The 19,805-nt window shown below is 34.5% G+C and overlaps 1 protein-coding gene across 4 annotated transcripts in view; it reads left to right on the forward strand.

Annotated features, from left to right (window-relative positions):
- Positions 1-19,805, forward strand: part of Nf1 (neurofibromin 1) — a 234,845-nt gene that overhangs the window by 34,051 nt on the left and 180,989 nt on the right. For all 4 annotated transcript variants that reach the window (XM_081765704.1, XM_081765708.1, XM_081765706.1 and 1 more), the window contains exons 6-12: positions 343-461; positions 5,753-5,881; positions 9,019-9,261; positions 10,720-10,910; positions 13,307-13,451; positions 16,992-17,120; positions 17,574-17,767. In XM_081765704.1, the coding sequence (XP_081621830.1) occupies positions 343-461; positions 5,753-5,881; positions 9,019-9,261; positions 10,720-10,910; positions 13,307-13,451; positions 16,992-17,120; positions 17,574-17,767 (1,150 nt within the window). The remainder of the gene's footprint in view (positions 1-342; positions 462-5,752; positions 5,882-9,018; positions 9,262-10,719; positions 10,911-13,306; positions 13,452-16,991; positions 17,121-17,573; positions 17,768-19,805) is intronic.

Raw genomic sequence — 19,805 nt, forward strand, 5'->3', positions numbered from 1 at the left:
TTGACTCCATTGTAATTCACATAGCAGATATAAACCAGGTAATTTTGGGGTTAATTCTCGAATTACAGAGGAATTGTAATTTACAAATAATCTCATATTATGAGTGTGCTTTGGACAATGTTATGTTGTTGTAACACTCACATACCGTTCAGGGAAGGATGACTTCACATACCTCAGGTACAGATCAACGCATGTCAGATATTTGGTATTTCGAATGTAATACAAGTAGATAATGGCAAGTTCCTAACATCGAAAGCAACCAGTGCGCTAGGACAACAAAGTATCATTGTTCATTTAAGTGGTCCTGCTATATAGTATTATTCTGAATTTTATTTTTTACAGAGTGTATTCAGAAGTTCCGTCAGTTAAAGAAATGTGTTCATGTGGTGCTAATGAGTTCACTGGAGAAAGCAATTTGGAATTGGATGGATACGTATCCTTCAGAATTTGCAGATTTGCAGGTAGGTATTATTTTATAACTGGATGTCAAGTGTGTCAGTTGCAGTGTAGGTAGAATTAGGTCAGCGTACTATTAAGACTTTATTTCTTTATTATTATTATTATTATTATTATTATTATTATTATTATTATTATTATTATTATTATTATTATTATTATTATAGTAGTAGTAGTAGTAGTAGTAGTAGTAGTAGTTATATTTGTTTCCTACAGCTTGAGCTTATTTTTTCCTTTCGATCGACGTTAGGAAAAAAGAAAGTACAGTGAAATTTAACGATAATCATGGAAAAAAATGAATTCGATATTTCAATGGATTTATACGTTTCATATTCCCTAGATACCGAAAAAGTAATTTTTCGACATTGCCTGTCTGTTCGTCCTGTTGTACATTCGCCTTAGAGGCCACACCGTTTAACATATTTGAACCAAATTTTAAACTTAAGGCTTTGTAGAATTTTCCAAAAGGGTATTTCGAATTTTCTTTTTACCTTCAAGAATAAGAGTAGTTTGCTGAAGTGTGAAAGTAAAAATTGCGATTTTCTTAAAAATGACTCTAAGAAAAAAAAAAAGTCATAAATCAGTATTTCGTTAACATCCGTATACTGTGGTATTAGTTATTTCTATCGGAAAAATCCAGATGGGGTCAGTTTTTCTCGATCGATTTTCTGAAAACGACTAAGGGACTTTTGTTGATATTTCATAAATAAATGTTTTAGTAGTAACCTTATCGAAGTGTAAAAGAACTCTTCCAAGGTAGAGAAAAGTTTTAAAATTTCCATGTTGCTCACCAACCTTTAGTTGAAGTGAACAAGAAGAAGAAGAAGAAGTAATAATCTGACAATATGTCCCGAAAGAAACCATGTAATTTACTCTTACTGGTGAGTTTTCTTCGGACACTTTTTTCGAAAAGAAGTTAGGCGATTTTGTTCATATTCCATGAATAAATATTGCTTTAGTAACCGTATTATACTGCGTAAAATCACTTCTTATGAAAATATCCACAAGATGTAGTTTATTCTTGTGGGTGAATTTTTATTATCATCATCATACATTTCTTCTTCTTCTTCTTCTTCTTCTTCTTCTTCTTCTTCTTATTATTATTATTATTATTATTATTATTATTATTATTATTATTATTATTATTATTATTATTATTATTATTATACTACAGTTTTGTTTATTTCATAAACTATGGCATAAGTTACTAGCTTAGATTTGAGATGAGTTTTCTTCGGACGAAGTTTTCAGAAAACACCTTATTATACTTTAATTCGTGTTTTGCAGTTATACGTTTCAGTAATAACTGAAGCTTAACGTGATTGTGCTTTTCGCTTTTCTTTCGTTTTGTTTCTTCTTTCCTGTTCTCTTTTTTCATCTTTTTTCCACCTTAAGAAATTGTAGCGAGGAAGTTCAGTGTAGTAACGCATACCTTTTATTGTTGACGTATTGTTACTGCATGTACTAGATGTATACAAATCTGTTGAGTGTTGGGTTTATCGATAGAGCTCTTTTCGATGCCTTACAGTTCTTCATTGGCACCGGGGCGGCGTGAGAAGTGAATATACAGTTAAGCGTGACATTCGTTTACTTTTTCCTGTCTTAAAATGGAATCTGGATCTCCTTCATGAGTCATGGGACAATAATTATTAACCACGAAAAACTTTACTTTTCGTCCTAAGAATATACAGGCATCATAGAAAGTTGGTGATTGTACTTCAATCTACAAAAGTTGGTAATAATAAACTTTAAACTACTAACATAAAACAAAAACTTAAATAGTTGTGTGATAATTGAGATTTGCTGTACAAATAATATAAGAGTGTACCAAATATAATTTATGTACATTCGGTCGAAGAATATGGAATATTAAGCTATTATCAACATTCGTTGATGATAATGAATGATTCTCATGTAATTTTTGATTAATAAGTGTGAAGAATTTACTCACTATTTAGGTGTTAAGAAATCCTTAAATATAATTAGGTTCCTGTACGGTTTGAATTCAGAAGTCGACATAGTCCTTCATCGTAGTAGAAATTTTGTTTTGTACTGCTGACAATAAACTGCTAACTTAACAGAATAGAAACTTAGAATTTGTATTGGAAGTATTTATCCGGATACTATTTTCGAAAATAACGTAAGATTTTGAGAGATGTAGTGTAAAGGGCTGCACACCGATTTCAGTAGTGAGATGTTAGATATGTCAGGGTACAGACTGGATAGTGGAGTAGTTGGGTCACAGACATAGTAAGCCAGAAATCAGCCACATTTCTTTTACTCGTTTAATTTAATCAGTTAATGATTTTTTAGTTGAAACAAAAAGGAATAGAAAATTTCCTGACCACGATAATGTACAATAATTATAACAAATTTCTAAAAAAAATAACTCAGAAATGAGAATAAGACTTTTTATAAGCTTAATATGAGTGTGAGAAAGTAACAGATTTAACTTCTGAACAATCAATCTTCAGAGTGATTTACACTTCTAAATACATCCTTCTAAGATGGAAATGACTGTAGGTATTGGAATGTAATCTGCACTATTGCCGTTGAAGGTTGAATTCTACTTAAGAAGGAATAGGACCATCATGGCGGCTATATTGAAACAAACTGAAAATTTTCAAGTCCAATATAGTTTCTACTTAACTTTGTTTCTGAAGTAATGATTCACATGTTAATGTGGGGTATCAACAGTTACAATACCCCAGTTATGCTCAGTGTGGTAAACATCTCGCTCGATTCATACCACAAGGCGTTCTTTCCATCCTTCATGTACCTTTCTTAGCAATAAATCAAGGATCCACAATGGTACAGATGTTCGTTACGCGCTTGTGCATTTCACAGACGCTGCTGATTTCGACCTGATACACGAGGTTTTACTTGTCCCGATAGATAAAACTTCAGAGGTGTGAAGTCTGAGGATCGCGGTGGCCACTGCACTGGCGAACATCATTTGCTGATCCATTGGCGATAAAATTGTTGATTCAGCCATCCGTCGGGCCTGCAGTCCATACTCAAGGCGCAACGTTATGCTGAAGGTACATTGGAATGCGCCTTCTAGATTCAGAAGTAATGGAAACACGTTGCGTAACAGTCCCATGTCGGTCACCATTCAATGCGCTTTCAATGATTACGTGACTCACGATGCATGTGCCTATTATTCTACAATACACTATTGATTTTTGTCATCCCACATATTTATACGCATTAATCCAATGTGGGTTCTGGCAGGCATCGATGGTTTTGTTTCTTTACCTTGTCATTTAGGAAGAAAAGTTGCGTTGTCACTGAACAACATACATGCAGAAACTGTAAATTGATATTTTATTTCAGAGTCCAATACAAAACTCTAATCGGCTTCCGGAGTCGTCCTTGGTTAGGTATATCTGTAACTGCAGCATGTTGGGGCGGACTGATTGCACTACATGATATGAAGGACTGAACTTCGAGTCTAACTAGCTGCCACATGCTACATTGCGGGTACTGTAGGTCAGCCTTTTGATAAATGCTGCCATGACAGCAGTTGATGTTTTTTCGTTCATAGCAGTCTTCGGCCGCCCACTCTGTGGGTTGTCGCAGAAACGTTTTCTCTAAGTTTGACAGATTCTTAGGGTAGTGTGTGATATGGGCAGGTGTTACGGATGCAATGCGTTGAACTCGGCCACAATTACTCGGGTACTGCACCCATCACTCAATATCACAATGTCAATGCATTTTGAAAGGTTAGTGCCATTTTGATTCTCCAATAACAAACATGTAAAATATTAACATGCTGATCTTCCACATTGACATATTAGTCACTCTTACATAAATAAAGCTAGGTGAAAATGCATGTTAGAATCGTATGCTTTTAGAATGACCGCCAATAGGTAGAACATCCCAGTTCCTGATGTTATTTACAACTTGTGAGAGTGTAACTAGACTGTTGAATAATCCTGTATATTGAACAAATATCTATAATATCCTGTGGCAGTTCTGTGGATGCGGTGTTGAAGTTATTTCTTTTAACTCGTCTGATTACTATATTTGTATCTGTATTGCTGTCGTTGGAACACTAGTATGATCTTTTCTGCTACTACAATAAACCAGATTTACACAGCTCGTGACTGTGTATTACTATGGGTGTTCGTAAATCGAGAAGTCATGAGATTCAAATTTAGACGGTTGTTGGTTATCGAAGTTTAACTTCCCTTTTCAGCAGCTAGACAATGAGACGTATACCCACGGATTAAAGGGTAATCAGAACCATCGTTCAAATTTTTCAACGCTCTCCCACCGGGAATCAAATCTACGTTCCCATGTACCAAAAGCGCTCGTATCAACTACTGGACGAGCAGGTAGAGCTTTCAAATTTAGAGCGCACTTTTAGAAAATTATGTGGTAAACCGTGTAATAGTACCTTAGAGTCCAGAGATTTGTAGTTCATTTCCTGTTCCAGAAAAGAAATCTGCATTGATAAAGAATAGTGACGATCATAAGTATTCTGCTCCGGATCATTTGCTGAAAATGAGTAGCCTCCATGAATGCTTCAGCGATCCTCAGTTCATATCTTCGCCTTTACATAGCAAATATTAGTTTATATTCTGTTCATCAATTGTAGTGTTTTCTGCTCCTCTGTACCACGTCCACCTCTCATTCTTCCACCATGCATTTTGTCACGTCTCTAATTTTCTTTCTCGTTTTAATACTTTCAATATTATTATATTTTCTCTTCCTATTTCTAGTACTTTTTCATTTTACTTTCCAAATTTTTCCATTCTATTCGACACGTACATTCTATCGAAATTTTTACTTGCTCTTAATCAGTTTTACATAATGTTCATATGTTAACTTCTTAGAGTACAATGTTGTACACAGAACTTTTGGTGATTCCTTTTCTTTTAAAACATTCTCTTTATTCAAAAACCTGCAAAATGTACTTCTTCCTAAATGCGTTTTTTGTCACTCCTGTTTTTGCTAAAAGCAGAGATAACTCTTAAGGCTGTTCCTGTTCTTTTGTAACCGTATGATGTATAACTTATTCTCCACATTAACATGTACACTGAAAAATATGGGAAAATGTGCTGAAATAATAGCATCTTGAGTCATTGATGTTCTTAGATATGTTGCACATGAGTGTTTTATTGCATTTTCATGGGTGAGTGTTACTGACCCGGCGCGAGTGTGCCTTCACCGCACGCAAATAGCTAAGGATTAATCAGCTTAAAAATATCAGTGCTTTGTATTTTCTATAATTAGAAATTCGTAAAGTGTAGTTCGTAGTTACATCATACATGTATTTTTATATTTATAGAAACAACCCAACGAAGAATTGTCGAAATGCTGTGAAGGATTGTTCGATATTTTGGACAGTTTTGCAGAAAACAAGAAAGGCAGAGCAGCAGTATGGCCGCTTCAAGTTATGCTGCTGATTTTGTCACCCGTAAGTACAAAAAATACTTTCTCTTAATATTCAGAGAAATTACTCAGGAACAAACTTGATTTGATCCACTTTCACAAGTAATATGTCCACAATGTTTCTAAAGATGGTCGAGGTTGCGTTTTGTCGTCATGAATTTTATGATATTATCTAAATCAGCTGGAAGTGGAAAACCTGTGACTTGTTGTTACTTAACGTAAATCGATGTCGCATCGAAAACAAAACAAACAAACAACCCACCCACCCCCATATATATATAATATGTAAAATTTGTATACCGATAGATAGTGTAAAGCCATAATAATACTACAATATCTGTAAACATTTCTACATGTATTATTTTGATATTGTAAGTACGTGAGTGGTAAACTCGTACGAACGAAGTAGGGTGCACGCTGCAATGTGAGCAGTGTAACTTAAATTGTTTTGTTTGGTGTAACATCTGGTAAATTGATAGTTGCCATATTTAGTATTTAATTAACTGTAATACGTATTCATATATAATGCTTAGCAGTGACTTACCTCTAAATACTCACGTTTACGTCTCAATTTAAAACTTGTCAAGCTTAGGGTTCGTATTAATCGAGACCATGTCTTAGTCTAAAGTTCAAAGACAATATTCGTACGAGCGCTCATGCTTGGTCTAGTGGTTAGCACGTATGGCTTTGATGCACGAAGTCCTTACCGATTCCCGATGGGAAAGATCGAACGCACTACAGTGATTCATATCCACTTTAAACCGTAAGTCTTTCTGGGTAGCCTTGCTGCTGACAGTGGATGCAAATACAAATCAATCAATCATTATCAACAGGAGCAGCAGCGGCTACAGCGTCGTCGTCGTCTTGTTCTTCTGCAACACACATGATCTAACACATTTTATTAAAATGAAATGATATACGCCTGGGATGATTATATGTCCTGGGAATTCTAACGGATTGTTAACATACTTACTACGAATTCAGCAACCAGTTTTGTTCGCTTTGATACCTAAACGCCAATTGGCTTTGCCTTTGATAGCAATTTGTGTGTCTAAAAACATCACAAATATTTTTACATTTTATTCCATTTAGTCCTCACGAAAACAACAGAAGTTTTTGATTATACACTAACAACTTAGCTGCACCAGTGTAAAAATAACATCAGATATTATTATTTACATTATTTCATACAATTTAAAATGATGTATGTATATATTGATTGCAGACGAATGTACTACTCTGCTTCTATTTCGTATGTGTCCCGTTCAGTCATCCATTAAAACTGCTAAAGATGTGCTCTCTCACTTTAGGTGATACACACACACTGAGCAACATGCGTTACAAGGCAGCAATATTGAGATGTGTTTTGGATCCTTTCTAAGAAAATGTTTCACTTGCACTTGCTGTAATAACGTTTGTGATTGGATCCTGTATTGCTCTTAATGACTTTGTGACAAATTTCTTCCGCAATACATTTGCACAAGCTCTTAAACTATCAATTCATTTTTGATTAGCATAGTTTTTGTATAAACTGAAATGAAGAAGAAGAATAATACCAAGGACATGAACTTATCTCAATAGATGGATTGAGGTAAATTGGTTTTGAGTACATGACGTCGAATAATCTTCAATAGTGTACTGGGAGTAAGCGGCACGAGTTCCCGTAACCTTTGGTTAGTTATTGAAATGTAACATGCCTTTGGAGCAAGGCTTACGTATTACGTGACCCTATAACTTATCATGGCATTGAATAAATGTGTTCCGCATGCCTTACAGCAATACTACAGGAAAACACGTCAAATAAGAAAAAAAAAGAAAGAAAAAAAAAATAGACCAGAGACCTCGTCAACAGAGATCTTGTAGGCATTTGCTGTTTAAAGTTATCATGCCCAACACTTGTTCAGTAGTATATATTGGTAATTTTCATCATACTAAGTTCTTATACTGCATAGTGTTAAACTTGGTACATCCAGTATCCTTTCCACATGAACATTCACACTGTAAGATTCTAGTCAAATCTTAAAAAGCATTTTGGTGTCTCGTCTTGACGTTGTTGTAATGAAGTAACAGTTATTAAGCTGTTTTGTACCTATCTCAGGTTAGCACATAGGGAAACACTATTCTATTGACTTTTGCACCCCATCTTCAGTCTTCTTATAAGATTTTGAAATGCAAATAATATCGAAGTTCTTAATTCCAGTGGATAGAATGTTATCTCTGAGTTTGTATGCTTGTTTTAATTATTTTATATTTTCTAAATCTGTGCATTATTTATAATTAGGGCAACTATAAAGCATAATGGAATTTTCCACCTATGGTTGATACCATATCTGTGATTTTGACCACTTTACATATCCAAATTTGCTAATTTTATAAGTATAATAAAGCATAATTTACAGAAATAAAGCATAAAACATAATGTTTAATGCTTTTTATTCTAGAACCCTGTGTATGTGTACAATAAAGAAAAAACATGTTTTATTTTGTGAAAAAAAAAAAAAAGCTCAACAAAGGGTGTTGTCAATGACGCAAACAATGGAAATCAACTGCCAATTGTCTTTACGCGTAACAATTGAAAATTCGAATTCCTCCTCTCTCCGCACCTTCCGCTTAGAAGGATTTCTTTTCCTCACTTTGTGTTAAAAAGCAGACAAGACTGGTTGTGCTTATTCCAAGATGCCAAAATCAAGAGTAAATACCATCTCAGAGAGTAAGCGAATTCCCAACTGACCATATTAAAGTAGGAGGTAATCTATTTTATACTGTTTGTTCTGAATTCATTAAATATGAGAAGAAGTCGACTGTGTAGCTACATGTTTCTTTGAAAACGCTTAAGAAAAATTGCACAACATAAGGTAGTATGTTGTATTAATGTAATTTTTAGTGGGAAAAATGAATAGTTTCATATACATGCTTGTGTAATAAAAACGAGTAAAATAAAACAAATATGTATTAGAAATGTGTAAAAATGAAGTGTAGTTCAAAGACAGCGTATTAAGGCATAATTTAGGAAAAAAGCATAATAAAGCATAATGTAAGGAAAAATAAAGCGTAATATACAGCTGTATAAAGCATAAAGTTGGTTGCCCTATTTATAATCTTACCTTGTTTTGTAGCAATCAGACATTTTGGAAATTGATATGTGGTTTGACTTTATTGTAGAAAGTGTTGGAGGAGATAGTGAATGCTGATTCTGGAGCTCCATGCTCTCCGCGTCATTCAAAGAAGAAACAATTTATAGATTCTATCAAGAGGGCAGTAGCGGCTCAGAGTGGGAGTAGACAACTGACAGAAGCAGCAGCTGTCACCTGTGTGAAACTTTGCAAAGCTTCCACGTACATCAATATATTAGACTCCAATAACGTAGTATTCACTCTAGTGCAGAGTGTTATTAACGACCTCAAGGTAAGTATTGAATCACGTAATATATAACATCTCTTTATCTTGAAATCATACTTCTGTCAAAATAAACTCTAAATGTAATTTTACTGTCAATCAGATGCTGTATTATAACAATACCGTAGATACAAGTTTTTTTTTTTTTTTTTTCCTACTGTGTAGTAGCTGTCATCGTCTTTCTCATTTAAAAATTGACGATTAATCTCAATCTCAAAAATCAGTGTGATCCATTACTCAATATTAGTGTAGCACCTAACATAAGTCATTTCTTAAGGAGCAGAGTCTTAATCCACTTTTGAAGAAGGTATGTTGTTCCTGGATTTTACTATATTATAAGAAGTTATTTTCTATAACTTGCAACTGCAATTGAAACTACTATTGTAGTGGTAATACGGCGACAGAATAATGCGTTAGGTCCTACTTCTTAAGAAAACTAGGATCTAAGGAACTTCTCCAGTGTAGATCGTAACAGCCGAAAGTATTATTAATATTGCTGTAAGTGGGGAACTAAAATCTCACAGCATCTTATATTTATAAACTAATTTATTTTGTTATCGTGGTATTCTCGCGATGCGATTTTTTTTTCACCCTTTTTCCAAGTTACGGTAAAACAATTGAAAATAAGTGCGAACATGTTTTTATGTGATGGTCAGCGTGGCTGAAGAACACTTTGCATTTCGGAAATTACTGTTAGTAATTGATCAATAAAAGTAACTTTCTGCGCCATTCCAGTTCGAGAGTACGTCATAGCCCAAGTGGTGAATAATAGATAAGAAAGATGATATAATAATGGTAAGAGAAATTCGTATTAATTTCATGTAAAATGCAGATTGATAATTTTACATAATCAGATTGTTGAAAATTGTAAAAATGCGAGTTTCTTACTTTTTCTTCAAGTTTCGAGTAATTAATGTACAATTGAGGAAGGGGACATTATTTGCCTTCCTGTGTTATCTGGTTATTTGTTGCATTATTGGCACCAGTTACGTTGCATTGTTCGTGAGTGTCAAATGTAGTAGACGATTGCATGCCTTTTACACAAAATATTTACGGCTTCGAAAACCAGAGCAATTTTCATGTTGGATTTCTTGGTTTCATGTAATCTTACGAAGTGAATAGGCGATAATTTCAGAAGATATGCAAGCCATTGCTTCCAATTCACTGAAAGATGTAACACAAGTAAATCTCAATATTTGGTAATGAATCTCAATATTGTTGTTTTATTTTAGTTTATCTTATGAGCTCTGAATTTTCTTCCGTTTTAACTTGTTCTTATAGACTTGTTCGATTTGAATGATGAGCCTACATGTTCAAATTTTGGTTTTAGTCCTCTCGATAATGTTTCTGCTGGATTCGATAAATTGCAACATTATCTGCTTTTTCTGATGTGAATGCATAGTTGTTGTACGTGAAATTAGAAATTAGATCTTGACTGCTTCTAATTATTCATTTTATTTGTTTCAGGCTTTACTTTTCAACCCAAGCAAACCTTTCTCCAGGGGACAAAATTTCTTTTCTCAAGACACAGAATTAATGATCGATTGTTTCGTTTCCTGCTTTAGGATAAAACCTCACAACAACGAGGCATTAAAAGTGTGTTTGAATCCTAATTTTCCTTCAATTTATCATTTTGTTCTAGTCAGTTCGTTGTACAGGTAAGATTATTATTATTTTAATTAGCTTCAGTAGTATAATTCATTTACTTTTTTTAATGAAGTGGGTGCAGATGTTGATAAATATTTATATCCCAAGTTTGAGATGGATGGATATGTTTTAAAATAATTCCATTGAATTCAGCATCCTCAAATTAGTAAAGACAGTGCAATTAGAAATTTATCCAAGCAGTAACAGAAGCATTATTTCTTCTTCTGTGTTTTTCCAAGATTTTTTCCTGTTTGCTGTATGAAAGGTACCTCGAAAAAATTATATCCTAGCCAATGTTATTGCCAAGTTCAACTGAAATACGAGGAGTAAATATTAAAGGTAAATTTCTTTCAAATGAGAAAGAAAAAGAGTTTTCCATATATGAACGATAGCAAGTAGTATTATGAGTAACGGGAGGAGTTTAATTAAGTACATGTAAATACCAGTTAAATAACAACTTCTAGCAATGAATCATACTGTGATCCAATGGTTTTAAAAAGACTAAATCAATGATGATAATCTTGAAGGATTAGGAGAGGAAATAACAGTATTGAATGTGGTTAGAAAGAAGAGAAAATGGTTGGTCATCATCTGAGAAGAAACGGTGTCATGAAGTAGGTAATAGAAAGCATGGTGGACAGAAATAAAGGGAGGTGACGAAAGAGGCTGCAGTTAACCGATACTATTCAAATCGGACGATTGCTACATCAAGATGGAAAGGTTAGTTAAGGACCGTAGTATAGGGAAGCTCCTTTATTGGCGACAAAATACCTGCCAATTATGGCAGAATGCAGCTGCAATGATAACTTCGACCACCGCCAGTATCACCCACGAGAACAACAGTGGTTACTGAGAAAATTTTAATCAGTTGGTTAGTAGTTTAAACGTGTCTGTCCTTCGAAAATAATGAATGCTCTTCTTTTACACATTCTATACTCTAGCTTTTTAGTATTGAAATAAATAAAGATGATCAATGAATCAGTAAAGTCAATAATTTTACGTAAGAAATAAATACAAGCAATTTAGAAGTAGAGATAGTGATAACAAAATTTCTTACCTTTATATCTACTTAAGATTTATTATTATATCACTTCAAGACTCATTGGTATCTTCTTTAGTAACCCCTACGAGTGTTGAATAGTAAATCTCAAGTGGAAACAGAAATAAGAGATTCTTTTCATTATTCAATATATGTCCCATAGCATCTGTAAGTGAATAGTGATGATAATAGTTACTTTGGACGTCATTCCTCAATATTATATCTTACAGAAAGACAGTGTAATTCAATTCTCGTGCATGCAGTGATTTTGTAAAGAAAGAAAGAAAGAAAAGTAAATGATGAGTATAAACTGGCAAAAAATTGGCTACTTACCAATGAATCCTCCCTTGGAAAGTTTAAACACTTTTTTGACGTTTTGGAACTCACAGCTGGTTTCTTCCTCAGTGTCAAGGTGAAAAGGATTAAAGCGGAGATAAAAGGAGTAAAACAAGGAATACATACCACTAAATAAAAGTAACGTACAAAATGGATCCAGAAATGAGCAGAGCAGAGTGAAAAAGGAATGAACTGAATCAAAGAGAATGCGGTGTCTATGTTACGCCACTGTTGTCAGATTTTTCAAACATTTCGGAATTCAAAGCTGGTTCCGTCCTCAGTGGCAAGGCGAAAAAGATTAACGGATAGGATTTAAAACGTGTAAAACAAGGAATACATACCACTAAATAAATTAATGTAACGTAAAGAATGGATCCTGAAATATCACAAGCAGAGCGAAGTGCAAAAGGAGTGTGAACTGAATCGAAGGAAGCCCGGTGTCGATGTTACGTCACTATTGTCAGATCCAAAATATGCATCAAAGGTAGGTAACCAAATTCCATCAATGTTGCCAGTTTGCCCTATCCAAGTTTTTCCTTCTTTGGAAATAACTTTTTTTGGGGGTGGGGAGGGAGGGGGCTTTCACCGATCTACGTGTTTGATCAAACCACTTTTCTAAAGTACCCAACTTGTAACCGTTTTGGTTGTTTTAATTTCATCTTGCCACGAGGACGGAACCACCTTTGAGTTCCGGAACGTTTGTAAAATATTTAGGCTTTCCAAAAGAGGATTCATTGGTAAGTAGTCAACTTTTTGTTTAGAAGCAGGATATCCAGCATTCAACAACGATTCAGAAAATGCATGACGTACAAACATTTAGTGAATCATCGCCTTAGGTGGGAGAGGAAAGTGGAAAATTGCTCCTAGGTATGGCTTTTATTATGTCCCGCCCACAGTGCATTATAAATTGTACATGATTGACTTCCCATGTTGCAGTATATAAACACTGAAAATTACTATAGATTTGTGTATACGTATTTCAAGTGCTGAGAAGCTGTTAGTAATTTACTCTTAATTTCTGTCATCATCTAGGATAATAACTCAACCGAGATTGGGCTGGTGGCCTCAAATTGATCTTGTTTATAATAAATCGTCAGAATTGAGGTCGATGTTTACAGATACTTTGAATAAAGTTACACAAGGCTATAATTCCCATACACCATTGCGCATGATACAGGTAAGTGTTGTGAAAAATGAAAGAAACAATTTTCATTTTTATCACACATTCCTCTATAGTTGCGGATAAAATGATATTTAAAGTTTTAAAAAAAAAAAGTCTGGCAGTGTTTATAATAGTTTTATTTTTCTATGAGTTTTAAGTTCGTTATTTGCATTTTGTAATACAAATACCGATATTAGTCTCGCTATTAGCAAACATAATATAAAAGCAATTTTAGTACCCAGAGGGTATCAAATACTTCGTTGTGTCATCATTGTCATTGATGTATGTTTTTTTACACTCACCGTGACTTCTTTTTAGTTTCTCGTAATTGATACAAAGACGATGAAAGCGTTAACATGAATATTAAGAAACTAATAACTCTTCTTAAAGCTTTGTTTGGAACCTACTGATTTATAGACGTGTAACAATTTTGAGTATTTAGTTGTATTGTGTCGCCATTGCAATAATTGAAAGACGAAGATTGGATGTAGAAAACCAATTTCTTTCTATTGAAAAAAAAAGAAAGAAAAAAAATGTTCTAGATGTATTCATACATTGTTTCTGTTATAACCATAAGGCAGTAAGTTGGCTTTTCTACGCGGTTATTTAGAAAAAAAAAAAAAAAAAATGTTCTGCTACCTTTTAGATTAATAATAAAAATAATAATTTCTTACCTTGGTGGTTAGTACTAATTATTCCAAACTATAATTGTAGCTTGCTTTTCTGCAGTCTTCTGGGGGTCTGTTTTTCAGATGCTAGTTGATATCTGAATCCTTTTACACCCTTGAATGACTTCTAAAGAAAAATATATGGCCTTAACACTTAACACTTATGAACCTAAAGAAGACTTGTGTTATTTATACTTTTGAATTAAACTCATGAAAATACATCGAATTTCTTGTCAGAATTTTCAATGTGAACTCCCATCTTTGTCAGTGGCATTTATTTACATAAACACTCACTGTTGTTCCTACCACATCTCATGGCTTCTAATATGCCAGATGCATGGAACTGCTCCACTTTCAATGGTAATAATTATAAGTCTGCGAGACATATTCGAGGTTTGTAAAACAGTGTGTGATGTGCAGAAAGGCCGATCAGGATTACGTCGCACGGCTACAAATGCTGAATCCTCAGTTTGTGCTGGAAAAGTTTCAGCGTTCACTACATTAATTTTCAAGGCAAGATCACGCGCGAGCTAGTAATATGTACACTATTGAAGACAGGTAAGCTACAAGTGTACATTCCAAGGCTAGTGCAAGAGCTAAATGACAACCTAGATCGCCGTATATAATTTTACGAATGAGTTCAGATGATTACAAGTGAACCAAGATTAACTGATAGCATTGTTTGGTTAAATGAAGCACAGTTCAAACTTAATGGAACTGTCAGTAAGTATAATTTTGTGTATCGGGTTGAAGATAATACCCACATTATTCTGGAAAAGACTGTAAATTTGCCTGGTGTAAATGTGGTGTAGTTTGCCTTCTATGAAAGCCATTGGGCGTGCCCATTTTGACGGTGCTGTAACTGGAGGTGAGATCTAACAATGCTTACTTATTCCATTTTCCCTGCCATTCGTGCGATGTGCGGAATGACAGGTTTTGTTAGCATCAAAATGACACCACGCCGCACTATCATAGGGATGTGCGAGCATACCTGGATAAAATGTACCAAGCTAGTGGATAGGACATAGGGAACCAATCGAGTTTCCTACACTCTCTCCAAATGAAATTAAATCCGATGATTATGCCCTTTGAGCTAAGGGAGACTGATTAGTAAGGGAAGTGAATGATGATGGAAGAATTGGTGTAATGATAAAGAGGGAGGAAATGGGAGTACCCAAGAAAACCTACAGACATGTGATGTGTCTAGACCTCACGCAGTTTGATTTTTAATGGGGCACAGTAATAAATGAGGGCCACAGTCGTAAACTACGCAACCTAGACACACTTTAGGATGAGATTCAAACTATGTGCACTGAAAACCCATTGAAACCTTTGGTGCGAAGTACGGAAGCATTCGTGACTCGCACTGAAAAATGTATCGATTTTGAAGGCTATTACTTTGAATATTTTCTTTAACCACCATTTGAAACATTCAGTTTGATCAGGAAGTACGTACATTTATTTGTCAAATTGGGCTGCAGCTTTTTCCGAGAAGTTTAATCTTGTAGGTTAGAAAATAAATTTTCTGTGACAGTTCAAAGTGTGTATATATTTTCTGATGTATCCGGCATAACAAAAAATCATTTTGGTACGGTTAAGCATGCCTGAAATATCCTGAAAACAAAATACATACACTATACCATGAGGGATATCTAATAGCTTCAAATACTCTAATGTTCCTGTTCAGTCACTTATTGCAGGGTTCTCACCGATCTGGAAAACATGAAGAAGTCGAGGAATTCAGCCTACTCGTAAAGAGTTCTGGAGAAATCAGGGAATTTTCGAATTTTTACTTGTCGGAACTCATTTCTGTATTTTGCCTTACCCAGCTGTTTGATAGGGAACATTTAATGAAGTAAATTATTTTATTTTGCTAGCCTTCTCTACCTACACATATACTATATATATATGTAAAGTCAGAAACAATATTAAGTATAGGTTGAAGCTATAATTTCTTATACTTTCAACCTATACTTAATACTGTTTCTGACAGTACATTGATAACAAATGAGGAATTGCTAGTCGGGAAAAATATAGTAGCTGCTTTACATTATCTATAGACGTGACCTGGAAAACTCGAAATGTGAGGGAATTCGTACATGTCAAATAAGTGGGAACTCTATATTGGAGCTTCAATTATATTTTGAAGATGCTTAGCGATAACATGCTGAATAAAGTAAATATTCAGAAAGTTAGAAGTAGAACATAATAATATTGTGCACTATCAGTGAAAGTGATAAGTTAGTTGTGTATTTAAAGCTGATCTGATTATTGTAAGCCTTTTAGTTTATTCAACATGTTATATGCAAGCTCAACTATACCTGTAAAAATTTCTTCAAAATATAATTCAAGCCCCAATCAGTAATTTAACAGAAACATTAGTGTATTTGATGCTATAATATTTATCAGAGTATGGTTTATGTATTTTATTTCCAGAATGTTACAGGCAAGCTTAACCATACCTAAAATTATATTTCATTATATAATTGAAGCCATGAGATGTGATTAAAACAGCATTGTGTGTATATAAATTAATACGACTCTGAAGAAGGTCGAGCGATTTCTATTGAAAATTTCAGCTCGCGTAAAAATTTAGATGCATTCGTGAGTTTTAATTTAATAATGATGCGTCAGTTTAGTTTTCTCAGTAGTTGGGATTATTGTTATCTGGAACACTTACTGAATACTGCATCGAATTAAATCTTTGAATATATGGACTTATTGATGCGAAGCGTCACTCGACTTAATCCCTTTCATGTATATGGTTAATGAAAAATGGTCTTATTTTCTACGATATTTAACTTCTGGGCTTCCTGAATGATAATTAAAGAAAATACAAATTAATTTTCAGCATTAAGGTACAGTTTTCTTTCCTGGTTCTTTACAGAGTCTCACTCTAAAAGGCAAGGATAGTGTGTCAAAGTTCAAAGAGCGCGGAGAAGAATGGCCTGGTCATAAGAATCTCTTGCTTTGGATGGTGAAACTGATTCATGCTGACCCCATGCTCATGTTAAATGTAAGTAACGTATCTGGACTTCTTCCGTAATTGTTAACCTCGAACTGAAAAGAGTCATTGATATTTATCAAATGAATGATAAAATTGATTCAATTTAAACAATTTTCATCACTTGAGATATTTTATTCTTAAAGTAGTTGTGAGGTTATTGGTTCCTTTTACGATAAATAACTTTTGTTTGTGTATGTGTATGAACCTAAAAATTATCTGTATTATCTTTATTTTTATATTGGTTTTATAAAAGCAGATAAGTGAAACATGAAATTAGCGCTGTTTTTTGTGCTAGCAAATGATGTTCAAGAATCATAAGTTTTACCTCAACATGTTTGTTGAACGGAAGTTCCTGTTGTAGCATTTTTCCTTCTTCCGTTGAATAATATAAAATCAGTTAAATATAGTAATTTTTTGTTTTAAATAATTAGTTTCATAAGACAATTTTTGTGTGCTGAACAGAATCAGGGGAAAGCTGGTCATGAGATTCAGAGTTCAACGCTTGAACTAATCAACGGACTGGTATCGTTAGTGCATCAACCTACAATGCCCGATGTAGCTCAAGAGGCGATGGAGGCTCTTCTTGTGTTGCACCATCCAGCCAAGATCGAGATGTGGAACCCAGAAGCACCTATTAATACTTTCTGGGATGTTAGGTAAAGTAATACTACCATGTACTTTTGTATAAACAGTAGTAATCAGTGAGAATGAGTTACCGGTATTCAGTAGGACTTTTCTTATCGTATTAGGTAGCAGCATACTGCGTAAACATAATTTTTTTATGATTTAACAGTTACTATGAAATCCTTTGGTATCATACCTTTATAATAATATAATTTTACCTATATTATTTTCTTTTTTTATCCAGGCAATAAGTAAATGTTTGCTCAAAATGTACAGATTTGTTTAGTGTATTTATGGGAAGTTAGCTAAGTAAACATTATATATGGCACATAAAAAAGAAATTTAGCTATCAACTGTATGCGAAGCCTGAAATATAGAATACGCTGCTGATAACGTTGCATTGTATATCGTTTTGTTTCGGTGGTCTCGTTTTATATCTTGTTTTCCGCAACTGGTTAAGAAACAAAGAATTTTTAGTAGTTATTTATCTGAATATTACTATTACAAGTAGTATGTGTTTCACCATAGGAGAGAATAAATAATACATAGACAGTCTTCTACTTAATAGTGTATTTTATACATATACGAATGTTTATATATAGTCTTACTATACGAATGTTGTTGCAAAATTTCTAAGCCTACCTATGAGCGGAGCAGCAGAGAGTTTATGGATGGTATTGCTTTTATTAACATAGTCTCTTGACAAGTCAACACATTTTGCCTCGTGCAAAATATTTCATCTACAACATGCATCACGTCATCATCAGTGTCAAAATGAGTACCTTCCAACTTCTTTTTGAGCTCTGAAAACAGTTGAAAGTCATAAGGTGCCAAATCAGACGAATAAAGTAAGTGGGGGATCAATCAGTAGCCGCAGTCGTAAATTGCTGCCATGCGATGACTGAGTTGCAGCTAGGGTCATTGTGTTAATGAAGAAGCACATCTGCTGTCAGTTCGCCATGAGACTTCTGCCGAATATTATCACGCAGCTGTCGTAGGAAACCTTCATAGTACTTTCCAGTCACTGTTCGCCCCCTTTAGAAGATAATCCACCATCACTATCCCTTCCGAATTCCAGAGAACTGTAGTCGTAACTTTTGTAGCTGAGGGCACTGACTTGGCCTTCTTCTGAAGGGGAGTGAGGGGTGTTTCCATTGCCTAAAACTTTGTTTGGACTCTGGTTGGTAACGGTGGATTTAGGTCTCGTCTACTGTTAAGAATCGAGTGCGAAAGGCATCTGGATTTTTCCGGAAGGGATGAATATTGTCCCTTGAAATCTTGCTCTGGTGAGCTTTTGATCAAGTGTCAAAAGTTTTGACACCCACGTCGCGGAAACTTAACTCATACCCAGATGCTGGGTGTTAATTCGGTATACTCTTCCATTGATAAAGTTTACTATCTATGCCTGGTGGTCATTCGCCGATCATTCATGATGATTTCGTGCACTTCATGAGTGTTCCACGGGCCTTCCTGATCAAAAATCATCTTCAATGGAGGTTCTCGCCCTCTTTATATTCGGCTGCCCATTTCTTCACTGGGCAGTGGCAATGGACGCTGTGGCATATGAAGGGACACTATAACTTAAAGTAGCAACCATGTGGTCGTGGATCTGCGGCTTTAAACCTTTCTTGAGGAGAAAGTTCAATAACAGCTCTCGCTTTCAGTTCCTCCATTTGATCACACTTTGCTCACTCTTCTGTCTTTCTGAACCTGTAACAAGAGAATAAAAGACGATATTAATACAAAATGTGGTATAACATCATAGGAAGGTTCAATAAATACGGCCTAAAAGTGTTAATGTCTAATTTTAATATTTCTTGGTTAGGCTTAGAAGTTATTTAACAACCCTTGTACAGAACATAAATATATTAAAAAAAAATAATAATCTATTCCAGTAGAATGTAAATTATCAATTATTACTGGGAACCAACGACTTACTTTTTAGCGCCGTAAGAATTAGTGTTTCTTGATTTTCTCGGAAACCATGCATGATAATTTGTCCTCAAACATGTAATTTTCTTCAGTTCGATGTCACTATCGATTCGTATTATGGGTCATCTTCCCACTATA

Source organism: Thermobia domestica, chromosome 7 (genome assembly GCF_964235325.1).
Source record: "Thermobia domestica chromosome 7, izTheDome1.hap1.1, whole genome shotgun sequence".
NCBI lineage: Eukaryota > Metazoa > Arthropoda > Insecta > Zygentoma > Lepismatidae > Thermobia > Thermobia domestica.